This window comes from Cetorhinus maximus, chromosome 1 (assembly GCF_964194155.1).
Source record: "Cetorhinus maximus chromosome 1, sCetMax3.hap1.1, whole genome shotgun sequence".
NCBI classification, from domain to species: domain Eukaryota; kingdom Metazoa; phylum Chordata; class Chondrichthyes; order Lamniformes; family Cetorhinidae; genus Cetorhinus; species Cetorhinus maximus.
The window spans coordinates 140,970,945-140,985,870 of record NC_135879.1 but is presented as its reverse complement, the minus strand read 5'-3'; the positions used below and the strand labels follow the sequence as shown (position 1 = coordinate 140,985,870).

Sequence of the window (14,926 nt, the reverse complement as noted above, 5' to 3'; positions counted from 1 at the left end):
CATTATCATTAGAAATTAGATAATAAAAGTGCTCAATATTTATTTCACAATATCATAGAAGTACTTTTTTCTCAAAGTACTTCACAGCAGTTATTAAGCAACGGTTTTGTTTAGTAGCACATTAGTGATAAACTCATTGGAGATTCTAATTTTAAGTCGGTCATGTCTTCTGTGAGGAGAATCATATGTGGAATTAACTCTTATTTGCAGAACAAATGTAACCTGTTTAAATCATTCTTTATGGCGACGTCACATCCTGGGTGTTACTCAGTTATTCAGTTTACCAACTAGAAACCTCAAAAAGTTGCAAACGAGTCAAACAGACCTTTGAGGATGACAAGAATTGAAAGACTTGAGCAGTCAGCATTCAAACTGATGATTTAAGTTACATTAAAAGAAATAAGATGATCCTTTCTACCTGTAAGTAAATTGACCTTTCACATTAAAGAAAAATATTTTACAGAATAAAGAGGAAAAGTTCAGAATGGCAGTAAATAATTTTTTTGTGTTAGTAAGAATGAATACGCTATGCAGCTTGTCTTAGTTTTTTCTGAGAGTTTTGGGTTATATTGGTTGAAATGCTTTTAACATATTGGTAAATAACTTATTATAGTTAGTATTGTACATTTTCAGGCTATATATTTTAATAAGTGTATTTGTGTTGGCTCAAAACATGTAATTTAAGCAATAACAATACGTAAAACTCTTAAAATGCATTACAACTTGTAAATAATTATACTTAAATAATTGAAAATATAAAATGTAGTTAACTCAAACATATGAAGTTTGTTGTTGGCAAATATAATGGCAACACACTGGAAAAAACAACATTTTAAATTACATTTTATGTTGTAAAATTAAATAGATCTGCTTGTTGCTTTTATTATTTTCTATCAATAATTTAACATTTTTTGTATCTAAATTTGACATTTGCCATTTAGCAAGCTCTTGAATTTATTTTGACAACTAAGTAAAAGATTGGAAAATGAACTGTGAATTATGAGCTATACTGGTCAGATCTGGTCAAATGAATATTCTTTATACCTTGTCCCACATGCTTTAGGTGTACATTTGATTTCAATTTTCAAGCAATATCGGAGACTGATTGCTTGGATATGTTGACACAATTGAGGAAGGAAAATAATATTTGCCAAATCTAATACGTATTAAAGTATGTCTTGATCAGTGATTTACTGCAGCCCATTTAGAGATACATAAAATTATTTATACTCCATAATACTGAGACATACATATATAAATATTATGTTTTCAGTTAGGCCTTGCTAAAAGACAAATGCTACATAATATGCAGCTAATTGATGGTGTTATTGTAACACCAACATTCATTAACATTCCTGATTTATGACAGTGATTACATTTCAAAATGTACTTCATTGCCTGTAAAGTGCCTTGAGATATCCTGGGGTTGTGACAGGCGCAAGTTAAATGCAAGCCTTATTTAAGAGGTAATGAAATATATTTGGACAAGTAATCAGGCTAATTTAGCAGCTTTCTTTCCAGTATGAAATTTTGATTAAATTTGGTAACCATCTCATGGTCATTTTTTTATTTGGGTAGTGAAACAGTTAATTTTAAGAGATATGTTGCTTGCTTTAAAGACAGGAAGGCTGGAGTTTCCGCTAATGTTGTAGGTTTTCTTACATTTCTCTGTTTCCTGCTTTGATAACAACATTGATGGAAATACGTAGGCCTGGTTTGTGTTTGACAGTGGTGCAATTTGCAAAATTCATTATGGCACAGAATTAATAATCTATCTCCATTACTACTTGATCATGAATGCCAAACTGGTTAATATAATTGTTCCCTTTATCAGTTTGATGAGTGTTCCTAACTATTATTGCGTAAGGTGCAAAGAACAAATAGAACAATTGTGAACAAGTAAATGTTTAGTGACATCAAATTAATTAAATAGCTCCTATCTATTGGATCTGTCATTTACACATGTCTTTCTTCAGCTCTTCCAATAATACTATGGTTTTGTCCAGTGATAAGAAAAACTATACAGGTTTCGATGACCAATGTTCATTCCCACATTTGTTCAGAGTTAGTTTGTCTCAACTAGGGTTGTGGCAAGGGCACCACAATTAGTCACAGCGTCCCTGGATTAAGGCAAGGAAATATGTCCAGTTTTTTCCATTCCCGATCACTATCAAATAACCCATGTTGAAGGTGAACGTGTAGATATTGCATGAGGTTTGGCTCAATTCACTTCAGTTGCATGAAGTGATGAGAGAAACTATGGTTGTTCTCCTTAGAGCAGAGAAAATTAAAAATGGTTACAGCACATTAGGAAGCCATTCAGCTCTGTGTCTGTACTGGCTCTCTGCAAGAGCAACTCAGCTAGTGCATCTCTCCCAACCTATACGTGTGGAGCTGCACATTTTTTCTCTTTCAGTGATTACCCTATACCCTTTTGAAAAGAGGTATTGAAGATCATGATGGGTTTTGATAGAGTAATTAAGGAGCAACTGTTTTTAGTGGTAAAAGATTCCTCCACACAAAATATCTGACTCACAGTTAGTATTCAGGCTCAAATGAAAATGAATATTTTGCATCCATTTCCTTGCATCAAATGAACACCTTCAGAAAAGGAAAGTGGAGAAAAGTAGGAAATAGATTTTCTTCAGATAACTAGATACTGAATATCTTTCTGCCTGGTTTCAAACTAACCATTATATTCAGTGCAATATGATGGACTTGTCTATAGTGATGATCTTTACAGTGCATCTTTAATAGAGATGTTTAACTTTATAATGCAACATCCATATCAATAGCCTGCTAAAACACAAGCATTGCACCATATGTAATGCCTTCATCATTGAATTATAGAATGATAAAACACAGAAGGAAGCCATTTGGCCGATTGTGCCTGTTCTGGCTCTTTGAAAGAGTTATCTAGTTAGTACCTGTCCTCTGCAAATTTTTCCCTTGAAATGTTTATCGAATTTTCTTCTGAAAGTTGCGATTTAATCTGCTTCCACTTTCCTTTCGTGCATTCCAGATCACAAATTGCTGTGTACAGTTTTGTTGCCTTGTGTCACCCTTGGTTCTTTTGCCAATTACATAAATCTGTGTCCTGTAGTTACTGACCTTTTGCCACTGGAAACTATTTCTCCTTATATACTCAATAAAAACCCAATATGATCTTAAACACCACTATCAAATCTCCCCTTAGCATGCTCTACTGTAAGGCGAATAATCCCAGTTTCTCTAGTTTCTCCACTGAAGTAACTGAAACATATAAACTTTGGTACCATTCTCGTAAATTCCTCTCCCAAGTTCCTCTCCTAATTGGCTACAATACTCCAACTGGGACTTATCACTCTTTTAAAAATGTTTAACATCCTTGCTATTCTGTGCCTGTATGTATAAAGACAAGGATCCTGTATGTCTTGTCTTTTCAACTTGTCCTGTCACCTTCAAAGACTTGTGTATGCACAACCCCAGGCTTCTCTGTTCCTGTACTCCTTTTAAAGATTAAACCATTTAGTTTATATGCCTTTCTTCATTCTTGCTACCAAAATGAATCATTTCACATTTTTCTGCACTAATTCTCATTTGCCATATGTCTGTTCATTTCACCAGTCTGCTTATTTCCTCATGAAATCTGCTACTATTCTCCTTGCTGTTTATTACATTTCCAAATTTTGTGCCATCTGCAAGCTTTGAAATTATACCCTGTATGTTAAGTCATTATTATATATCAAAAATTCAATGATCCCAACACTGACCTCAGGAATTCCTCCCCCTCGCTGCACTTTATGCTGTTATTTTCCCAGTCTATATTAGAGTAATTATCTTGAATAATTATCATTATTTTAAATTGTGTCTTTCTACAACTGATTGTAAATTTGTTCCTGTATCTTTTTTTCATTATTCATTGGCTCAAAGTATTCTATTATTCCTTAATTTTAACCAACTTGAACTACCATGTACACCATCAATCTCTAGTGCTGTGACAGTGTCTTTGATCAATATTGCTATCCTCCTCTGCTTATTTTGTCCCCAATCCTTACCTTATCTTTGCTGAACATTGTAGCCAAGCATATTAAGTGTCCATTCCTCTCCTTATTTTAACCACTATATTCTAATCCCATGTGGCTACATATGACACGCTCTGTACATTTACAGAGATGTGCTCCGAACCCATCTAAGTCTGCTTGGCATTTGCCTCCTCCCTGATCCCTCTATTTCTGGACTACTCTTTATTCAAATTCTGTTTGTCTCTCCTGGTCATTATGAACCTTGTACCTCCTCCCAAATTCTTCAAGCTGGTGCCCCTCCCTCTGCCAAATTAGTTATCCTTCCTATGGAATTTTGGGCCCAGCCTTGTTGAGGTGCAACCCATCCATCTTGTACAGGTCCTTCTTGCCCCAGACCTGGTCCCAGTTTCCCAAGCACCTGAAACCCTCCCTTTTGCATCACTTAATTGGTCAACTATGCATCCACCTGCCCTATTTTCCTGTTCCTGTACTCATTAGCATATAGCAGTGGGAATAATCCAAAGATTACACCTGGGGGGTCCTGTGCTTTACATTCTCCCCTAGCCCTTGAAACTCTGTAGGACTTCACCCTTTTCCTACCTGTGTCATTGGTTCCAACAAGGGCACAACTTCTGGCTGTTCCCCTCCTCCCTGCAAAATGTTCTGCATCCATTTAGTCATGTCCTTTGATTCATCAGAAAAAAAAATCCACTATAAGTGTTTTCTCACTATACTGTTCCTTGTGCACAATTATAATCCTGTTCCTTCACTGTCACTGGGTCAAAATCCTGGAAGTCCCTTCCTAACAGCACTGTGGGTGTACCTACACCACATAACTGCAGCGGGTCAAGAAGGCAGCTCACCACCACCTTCTCAAGGGCAACTAGGGATGGGCAAAAAATGCTGGCCCAGCCAGCGATGCCCACAACCCAAGAATGAAAGTTATCTTTCCAACAATACCAAAAACTATATGAAATAAACTGGATTAATTTTGTTTGCTTAGAGAGGTTGGAAATTAATGTTTTAGCCCTAATTAGTTTAGATTTTTATCTGCTTTTACTCCTCTCCCAGAAGATTACATGGCTTTCAGCTGGACTGGGAGCCTATATATTGTGATGCTGAAGGAACCTCCACATCACCTAATTTTGCCCCTGCCTCAGTCCTTTTGCTGCTGAAACATTAATCCATGTAATTTCCAGACTCAACTATTCCACTGCTCCCTTGGCTGGCCTTTTCTGCTTCATCCTCCAAAACCTACAGCTCATTCAAGACTCTGCTGCCAACCAGGCCCTCGGCATTGAAATTCGTCATCCATTCATCCTGGCCTCCCTGTCTAGCTACCTCTTCTTCTTAAAATCTACCCCTTTAATAATCTTTTAGTCACCTCATCCAATATCACCTTCTTTGGCACAGTTCAAATTTTGTCTGATTACCCTTCTGTAAAATGCCTTGGGATGTTAAAGATGCAACATAAATGTAAGTTGGTGCTCAGAAAAGCAGCCTTGGTTCCTGTTCTTGCTCCTGTTCCTGTTTGATAGTCAACAACACCTATAACATGCTGGTGCAGACACCAGGCACAGAATTTTAATTGCCAAGAGGAAATGGATTTGGGTAGAGGCAAAGGTTAAAGACCCGAAAAATGCTGTTGGATCAGGAACCCAACATGATCCCTTCATTTCCTGGTTTAATCCAGGAGGTTTGCAGGCAACTAGGGAATGCCTGTGGGGCTGTTGGGTAAGCAATTCAAATATGTGAGGAGATAATTTTATCAGTATTTAATCCAGCATTCTGGCTTTAACAACCAGTGTATGAGTTTCCTGAGCTGTGTAGAACCTGCAAGGATCAACGAGATGAGAGCATAATGGACAGTGCTACTTCAGTGAGTCTGAGATTGGAAAGTCCTTTAACAGTGAAGCTGAAGTGCTGAACCATGTGAGAAGTTGGTGCTCACAGCACTTATTACAAGAGTGTGCTTTCACCGCTTGACAGGTGAGCTACAACTTCTTGGAAGTCACTTCAATTATCTTGGACTTCTCTCACTTTGATGTGCACTGTACTGTGGCCAGCCTTCAGCACGGCCTGAGAGCAGCTTTTGCAGCTCTACCTTGCACCTCTGGTGAGGAAGAAGATAAACAGCAACACCAACAGGAACAGCAACAGTTGCTGCCTTCCCTTCAGCCACATGCCATATGCCACTGTAGAGACAGACAGGATGGGCACTGAGATTCAGCTTGAAGGTGGCAAGACGCCCAACAAAGGATCCATAGGCAGAGAGTCAGCTCTCTCAAACACCAATGTCTCAGCAGGCTCAGGCTCCCATGACAGGTCGCCGCAGAAATCTGCAGCCTCCTGGAACAAGACCTTCTTCCCAATGGGCCAGGTGGGCATACATTGCTAGTTACAATCAAGGTGCCTGTCACTAGAGACCACCCACCCACCCCCAACACCCCAATTCCCACCACCCCTCACCACCCCACATCTCTGCCTCTACTCAGAGTTCTGTGCTATCTTCTCCTGCAAGGAGAGAAAACATAGAGGTGTGAGTATGAGAAATGGATTGTGTGAGAAGATGGAAGGAGAACATTTGTGGATAGTTACTCTGACATAGCACATAGATAAGGGTGATTTTTACCTGTTCCAATGGGGATGTGTGCAGATGCCTGGAGAAAGAGGAATGAGTGGATCTGCACAGTGTGATGACATGAAACGCGCTGTACAGGAGACTGCTGGGAAAGTTGGATTGTGGGGCTTGGGACCTGAAAGTGTTATGTCATACATCTTTCCCAGTCCTTGAATCTCTTGGAATATAGTATCCAGGTTCAGGGACTACACTCTTGCTCGGTCACTTCCATCCATGCCTCTTCCTCTCCTTTGTACCCAACATAATCTCGCTTCAGCCCCACAGTTCCCACAGCAGGATCACTAAGTACAAAGGGAGACCCAGGGGTCTCAGCCTTCCCAGGACTCTTCTCCATTCCTGAGGTTGCTGAAGCCTCAGGGACCAATGTACAGTTCAGCCATTCTGACCCCTGCTGAGGTCCTTTTGACTAAAAATTCTTCCTTTGACAGATTCAGCGTGACATCCTGCCCACTCGTTCTGTTTGGTCAGAAAGCCCAAAACAGGATGTTCATGCCGTGGCTGAGTTAAAGAGCCACAGCATAGCCACCAGAACAGAACCAGCATGTTCCTGATCCACCTACTGGCCTCCCCGCTGTGTGCAGGTATGTTCTGTTCACAGGTGTGGACAGAATTTGACCTGTTATAAGACTTCTCCATAATTAGCAGGATGTTGTCATTCACTTAGAAGGCTCACATATGAAAAATAGCCATTTGGGTGAGGTACCTGAGGGCAACATGCACTTACAGTTTAAAACAGGGAGAGGAGAGATGGGATTTTCACAGTTTAAAACAGCAAGAGGAAAGCCGGGATTTTCAGTTTAAAACAGCAAGAGGAGAGCGGGATTTTCACAGTTTAAAATAGCAAGAGGAAAGCTGGGATTTTCACAATTTAAAATAGCAAGGTGAGCCAAGAGCTCCAATATGGAGAGTGGACCTGCGTGAGGAGGGCAGCAGTGGCAGGAGATAAGAACCGACAGCAGGGAGCCCCTTCAACCTGTTTCTACCTGTCAGAGCCGAGATGTGACATCAAAGGAAAACAGATAGCTGTTAGGCGGTATTGCTCCTGTGTCTGTTTGATTGGCCAACTGGTTTATATTAGGAGACGTTATTACAGCTGCAGAGTACAGTTAAGAAATTCACTTTTAAAATAATTAACATCCAAATAAATTAATTAAGTAGAATAGAGATGGCTGGGCAGGCGATGTGTTGCAGCTGCAGTATGTGGGCACTGGTGGACTCCGGTGCGATCCACGGCGACCACATCTGCAGCAAGTGTTGGCTGCTCCAGGAACTTTGGCTCAGAGTTGATGAGCTGGAGTCCGAGCTGCGAACACTGTGATGCATCAGGGAGGGGGAGAGTTACCTGGACACTGTGTTTCAGGAGACAGTCACACCCCTTAGATTGATTACATCAAAGTTGGTCCATGGTCAGGGGCAGGAGAGTATTACTGCATGTGAGGCAGATATGGGATCCAGAATTTAGCTTTGGAGGAGCCTCAGCTGGTGCCTGGTCCAACAGGCATGAGGTTCTTGCTCCCGGAGTGGACAAGGGCACAGACTGCAGGAAGGGTGTGAGAACTGACCACAGCACCGTGGTACAGAGCGCCATTCAAGTTGGGGGGGCGGGGGTGGTGGTGGGGAAAGAGAAATGCAATAGTGATAGGGGATAGCATAGTTAGGGGAATAGATGCTGTTCTCTGCAGCAAAGACAGAGAGTCCCGAAGGCTGCCTTACCTACCTGGCACCAAGGTTAAGGACATTGTTTCTGGGCTGGAGAGGAACTTGGAGTGGGAGGGGAAGGATCCAGTTGTCATGGTCCACGCAGGTACCAATGACATAGGTAGGACTAGGAAAGAGGTTCTGCTGGGGGACTATGAACAGCTCGGGGCTAAATTAAAAAGCAGAATCACAAAGGTAATAATCTCTGGATTATTACCTGGGCCGCATGCAAATTGGCGTAGGGTAAATAAGATTAGAGAGGTAAATACATGGCTCAAAGATTAGTGTAGGAGAAATGGATTCCAATTCATGGGGCGCTGGCACCAGTACTGGGTAAGGAGAGAGCTGTTCCGCTGGGATGGGCTTCATTTGAACCATACTGGTACCAGTGTCCTGGTGAATCGTATAACTAAAGTTGTAGATAGGACTTTAAACTAATTAGTCGGTGGGGGAGCTGTGTGTTGTGGTGGTGGGGGGTGTGGGTGTGGGTGGGGAGGTGTGGGTGGGGGGGGGGGTGCAGCTCAATTGAAGGGAAGTTTAAAAAATCAAAAAGAAACAAGAGAGCAGAGGTGCGGGGTAGTGAAGAGGCAAATGTTAATCAAAGTTTGACAGGAAGGGGCAGAAATATAAGCAGAAGGATGCAGCAGAGATCAGAACCAGAATGAGTAATAATGGTAAAAAGTTGAAGCTTAAGGTTCTTTATCAAAATGCACACAGCATTTGTAACAAGATAGATGAGTTGAATTGAAATATATAGATATGAGTTATTACAGAGATGTGGTTGCAGGGTGACCAAGACTGGGACCACGATATTCAAGGGTATTTGACGTTTCGGAAAAATAGGCAAAAAGGAAAAGGAGGTGGGGTAGTTTTGCTAATAAAGGAAGGTATCAGTGTGGTGGTGGGTAGTGATATAGGTGCCATAGATCATGATGTGGAATTAGTTTGGGTAGAAATAAGGAATAGCAAAGGGAAGAAGGCATGGGTGGGAGTCATGTATAGGCCCCCGAAGAGTTGCCTCACTGTAGGACAAAGTATAAATCGGGAAATAATGGAGGCATGTAAGAAGGGTGCTACAATTGTCATGGGTGATTTTAACCTGCGTATTGACTGCACAAATCAGCTTGGCAGGAGTAACATGGAAGATGAATTTGTAGAGTGCATCAGGAATTGCTTCTTAGAGAAACATGTTGTAGAACCTACTATTTTAGATCTAGTAATATGTAATGAAGTAGGATGAATAAGAGATCTCATAGTTAAGGATCCTCTAGGGGGTAGCGATCACAACATGGTAGAATTTCAATTCAGTTTGAGGGCAAGCAACTCGGGTCTCAAACCAGTCCTCAACTTAAATAAGGGCAATTACAGAGGTATGAAGAAAGCGTTTCTAAAGCAGGCTGGGAAAATAAACTATGGGGAAGATCAGTGGATGAGCAGTGGCAGATATTTAAGCAGATATTTCATAGCGCTCAGCAAAAATTTATCCCAGTCAAAAAGAAGGACTCGATGAGAAGGAAGAACCATCCGCGGTTAACGAAGGCGGTCAAGGAGAGTATCCAATCAAATACTAAGGCATACAAAGCGGCGAAAACTAATGGTAGGCCAGGGGATTGGAAATTTTTTTAGAAACCAGCAGAGGATGACTAAAAAGCTAATAAAGAGGGAGAAAATTGATTATGAAAGTAAATTGACATGAAATGTTAAAACAAAGAGCAAGAGCTTCTATCTATGGGTATATAAAAAGAAAAGAGAGTGGCTAAAGTGAGTGTGGGACTCTTAGAGGATGCAACTGGAAAATTGATAATGGGGAACAAGGAAATGGCAGATAATTTAAACCAATATTTTGCATTGGTCTTCACAGTGGAGGACACTATAAACATTCCAAAAGATATCAGATGAGCAAGGAGGTAATGGGAGGAAAAATCTTGTAACAGTCTCTATTAAGAGGGACAAAGTATTTGACAAACTAATGGGACTAAAGGCAGACAAGTTGCCAGGACCTGATGACCTGCATCCAAGGGTTTAAAGGAAGTGGCTACAGAGATAGTGGAGGTATTAGTCGAAATATTGCAGAACTCACTGGATTCTGGGAGGGTCCCAGAGGAATGGAAAACTGCTAATGTGACGCTCCTGTTCAAGAAGGGAGGGAGACAAAAAGCAGGAACTATAGGCCAGTCAACCTAACATCAGCCATTGAGAAAATGCTAGAGTCCATTATTAAGGAAGAAATAGCAGGATATTTAGAAAAGCTTAACGCAATCAAACAGAGTCAACATGGTTTTGTGAAAGGGAAATCATGTTTGTCAAATTTGCTAGAGTTCTTTGAGAATATAACAAGCAGAGTTGATAAAGGGGAACCAGTAGATGTAGTGTATTTGGATTTCCAGAAGGCATTTGATAATGTGCCACATAAACGGTTATTGCACAAAATAGGAGCTCACAGTACTGGGGGTAATGTATTAACATGGATTGAGGATTGGTTAACACACAGAAAGCGGAGAGTCGGAATTAATTGGTCTTTTTCAGGTTGGAAAGATGTAACTAGTGGAGTGCCACAAGAATCAGTCCTAGGTCCTAGGGCCTCAATTATTTACAATCTATGTTAATGACTTGGAGGTGGGGGTAGAGTGTAATGTATCCAAATTTGCTGACAATATAAAAATAGATGGGAGGGCATGTTGTGAAGGGGACATAGACAAGTTGAGTGACTGGGCAAAAACTTGGCAGATGGAATTTAAGGTAGCAAAGTGTGAGGTCATGCACTATAGTAGGAAAAATCAAAAGGCAGACTATTATTTAAATAGAGAGAGACTCCAAAAAAATGCAGCACAGAGGGATCTGGGTGTTCTTGTGCATGAAACACAAAAAGTTAGCATGCAGGTACAGCAAGTAATTAAGAAGGCAAATGGAATTTTGGCCTGTATTGCTAAGGGGTTGGAGTTCAAAAATAGGGAAGTCTTGTTACAACTGTACAGGGTGTTGGTGAGGCCGTACCTGGAGTACTGTGTACAGTTTTGGTCCCCATATTTGAGAAAGGATATACTAGCTTTGAACACAGTTCAAAAGAGATTCACTAGGCTGATTCCGGGGATGAAGGGGTTGACTTATCAAGAACAGCTGAACAGGTTAGGCCTTTATTCATTACAGTTTAGAAGAATGAGGGGTAATCTTATTGAAACATACAAGATTCTGAGGGGGCTTGACAGGGTACATGTTGAGATGTTTCCACTGGTGCGGGAATCTCGAACTAGGGGAAATAGTTACAGAATGAGAGGACACTCATTTAAAATTGAGATGCGAAGGAATTTCTTCTCTCAGATGGTTGTGAATGTTTGGAATTCTCTACCTCAGGGAGTTGTGAGGCTAGATCACTGAGAGCATTTAAGGAGGAGGTAGATAGATTTTTGAAATATCGGAGAGCTGAGGGCTATGAGGAGCTGGCACGAAAGAGGAGTTGAGGCCTGGGGCAGATCAGCCATGATCCTATTGAATGGTAGGGCAGGCTTGAGGGGCTGAATTGCCTACTCCTGCTCCTGTTTCTTATGTTCTTATGGAGCCAATTTCTTTGGGAACGGAGAGCAGAAAATTGACGGAGAAAAATTGGCAGGCAAATATATAGAGATACTGCAAATGCCACTGGGTTATCTTACCGAAACAGTCTGTTAACAAATAATTTTAATATACTACAACATATTTAATACAAACTGGCAATTTGGGGAGCAAACATTCTGCCACTAATTGATGTGAGGCACAAGCCATTCAAGGTAAATCACTAATATATATAACACATATTTTGCAGCACAAAGGAACAATTAGTTTGGGCTGCATTTAATGCAGCCCATTGCAGCAGGAACCATGGTGACCAGGCCCACTTAATCGCAGGAGAGGACCCACATCACCCTATGGCAGCGGGAGGACCTCCCGGGATTTAGTCGGAGGCTGCAAGAGGATGATGTGGGATTCCCGGTTGATGGCAGCAAAATGTTAATTAGGCTTATTAATGAGCCAATTGACACCTGTTATCCCTGCAGTTACCATAGTGGTGCCTCTGGGAAAAAAACAGGAGCTGCCCAGCAAACCCTGCCAGTGGCCTCCTGGGGGTGGGGGTGTCTCTCATTTTCAGGGGCCTGGCATCATGAAGGGGGTCCACTGAAAGCTACCTGCAACCCCCATCCCACCCTCAGTCCCCTTTGGTCTGGGTTCTGGTGTTGTTCCTGGACTTCTGATTGGTGCAATGCCGTCAGCAGCCACTGCTCCCGCTCATGCTAGCGGTGATGAGTAGCTTCCGACCTCTGATTGGCCAGCAGATCTCGGGCGTAACTTCCATCATGGAGGTTTTCAGTTGTGAGGAATGCGCAATGATGGACATGTAAATGCTTGATAAGGCACTTGATTCTGTCAGGCCTCCTCCATAGAATTCACGAGAGTTCCCTGCCAGTTCTCCAATCGGTGGTCAAGACCCCTGTTGGCCCAACAAATTCCAGCCTTGTGTCAGTAAACCCCAATTTATCTCATCTTGATGTTTCTAAACTTTGGCTCCTGGGGCAGAATTCTTAGCTGAGCAGGCGGGCATGTGCTCGACACGCTCGAGCATAAAATGACGCGTGGTGACATCGAGCAAGCATCCCGTTGTCACTGTGCACTCACATGATATTTCGGTCGGTGGGCACACGCATGGGTCGGCAGCGCGCCCGCCGACAATTAACAGGCCTATCAAGGCCATTAAAGTAATAACTGGAAATTTTTGCTGCCCGTCCGACCTTACGGTTGGCAGGCGGGCAAATCAGCCAGGCTTTGGACTTTTTATGAAACCTCATCCACAGGCGGGGCAAGGTTTCCAATAGAAATTAAAAATACAATAAAAATATTCGAATCTCATTTATAACATGTCCCTGCTCAGTCACATGTGGTGCTATGTTTTTTTAACATTTCTAAATTCTTTTGTGTTTTTAAAAATCTTCAGCCCCTTGAGGCAGCTCTGTGCCTTCAGAGAGCTTTCAGTGCGTGCACCCACACGCATGCGCAAACTTCCGCGCTCACCCTCCTCCCACCCCCACCTAGGCAGCGTTCAGCATTGCAGTGTGTAATTCATTCTGGCTGGCCATTAATTGGCGTGGAATAGAGGTTGGGGCTCGATCGCGGGTGGCAGTCACCTTCACGACCGTTCCTGGGCCAGTCCACCGCGCCTGCCCAATGAGGTAAAAATCCTGCCCCTGATTAGCTGAAAACAGTTCCAAGGGCTGCCTATCTGGCCATTCCAGAGAAAGGGCCTTGAAAACATTGACTTGATTGCACCATTGTAGTGATCAAATCATGCTCTGAATATTTGTTTTTGGGCTGGACTTCAAAGGTATATAAAGCAACAGTGAGATCAGTGGCACAGAGGAGCAGATGTGCAGCATGAGGAGTTTGTGGTGCTTTCACAAGCAGGGTCCTTGACTGATGTAATCTGTGCATATACATAAACCCAAAATTCAATTGACAGCTGCTTTTTCAAACAACTTGATGCTACCTACTACAGTGTTAAATACAATAAAAAGCACTGACGGCTAGTGGCTAATGTGATTATTCTACAACATAATTACATTCATTTTAGATGTCATGTTTGAGGGAAACTAGAGCAGGGAGAAAAGCATTGACTAGTAGACATTGACATACCCTTAGAGAATAAAATAACTTTAAAAACAAAAGAGGTACAAGATCCTCTGTGGTTGAAATCTACCTAAATATTGTCTATTTCTGAGTTACTTTGTCTTCTATTGTTGCTTGCATATAGTTTTGTATATTTTAATGAATTTGACTGGAAAAATTTGACTTCAATAAATCATTGAAACAGCAGATTGAACTACACGTGTTTGTACGACAGCCCTTGTAAATTGTAGGTGAAGGCCCAGAGTTATACACATGAACAGTGAGTTTCTAATCACTGACTTGGCTGATGGGAGGAGGCGTCAAGTGAAGATAAACCACTTCCACAGAAAGAAATTCAGATGACAAGATAAGATGAACCATTCTGATGCACCTGCTGCTGTTTGGATATAGAAAGTACTTTTATACTGGTCCAGCTGGTTTCTGGGAAAGAGGCACTAAAATTAAAGACTGATTTTCACTGTGCCCATCTGCCGATAGCTCCCATTGGAGAGCCAATAGAAAGAGCCCTGGGTAACTTGCATCTCCGGTTTCAGGCCACATGAAAAGTTGGGTCCTTGATGGATTTTGCCTAATGTTTTACTGGAGTGAAAACCCCAGCAGCTGGTGGTACACATTATCAACCTTAAAATGGATTTTCAGAGTCAGATTTAAAGGGTCTGAGCGCAGAAAATAATGATGCATACTTTAAGAGGTGGTAAGCAAAAAATATTTAAAGTGGTTTACTTAATATAGTTATTCCAATGAAGTGAAAGTAAAAGGTGAAGAATACTCTGTGCAATTGCTCGAATTCATAGTAGTAACCCTTTTATGCTTCAATGAGTTTTAGAATCCCCAAAGGCGCCCCTGATGGCTCAGTAGTACTGCTTGTTATGGCAAAAACCATACATGTCAGAACGATCCCAGGCTCTATTCTTGACCAGAGTTGAGTTGG

General features: G+C 41.6%; 1 protein-coding gene across 2 annotated transcripts in view; it reads left to right on the top strand.

The window, feature by feature from the left end:
- Positions 1 to 312: 312 nt before the first annotated feature.
- Positions 313 to 14,926, top strand: part of LOC144683834 (tyrosine-protein kinase TXK-like) — a 73,750-nt gene continuing 59,136 nt past the window's right edge. For both annotated transcript variants that reach the window (XM_078547328.1, XM_078547319.1), the window contains exon 1: positions 313 to 420. In XM_078547328.1, the coding sequence (XP_078403454.1) occupies positions 405 to 420 (16 nt within the window). In that variant the 5' untranslated portion in view covers positions 313 to 404. The remainder of the gene's footprint in view (positions 421 to 14,926) is intronic.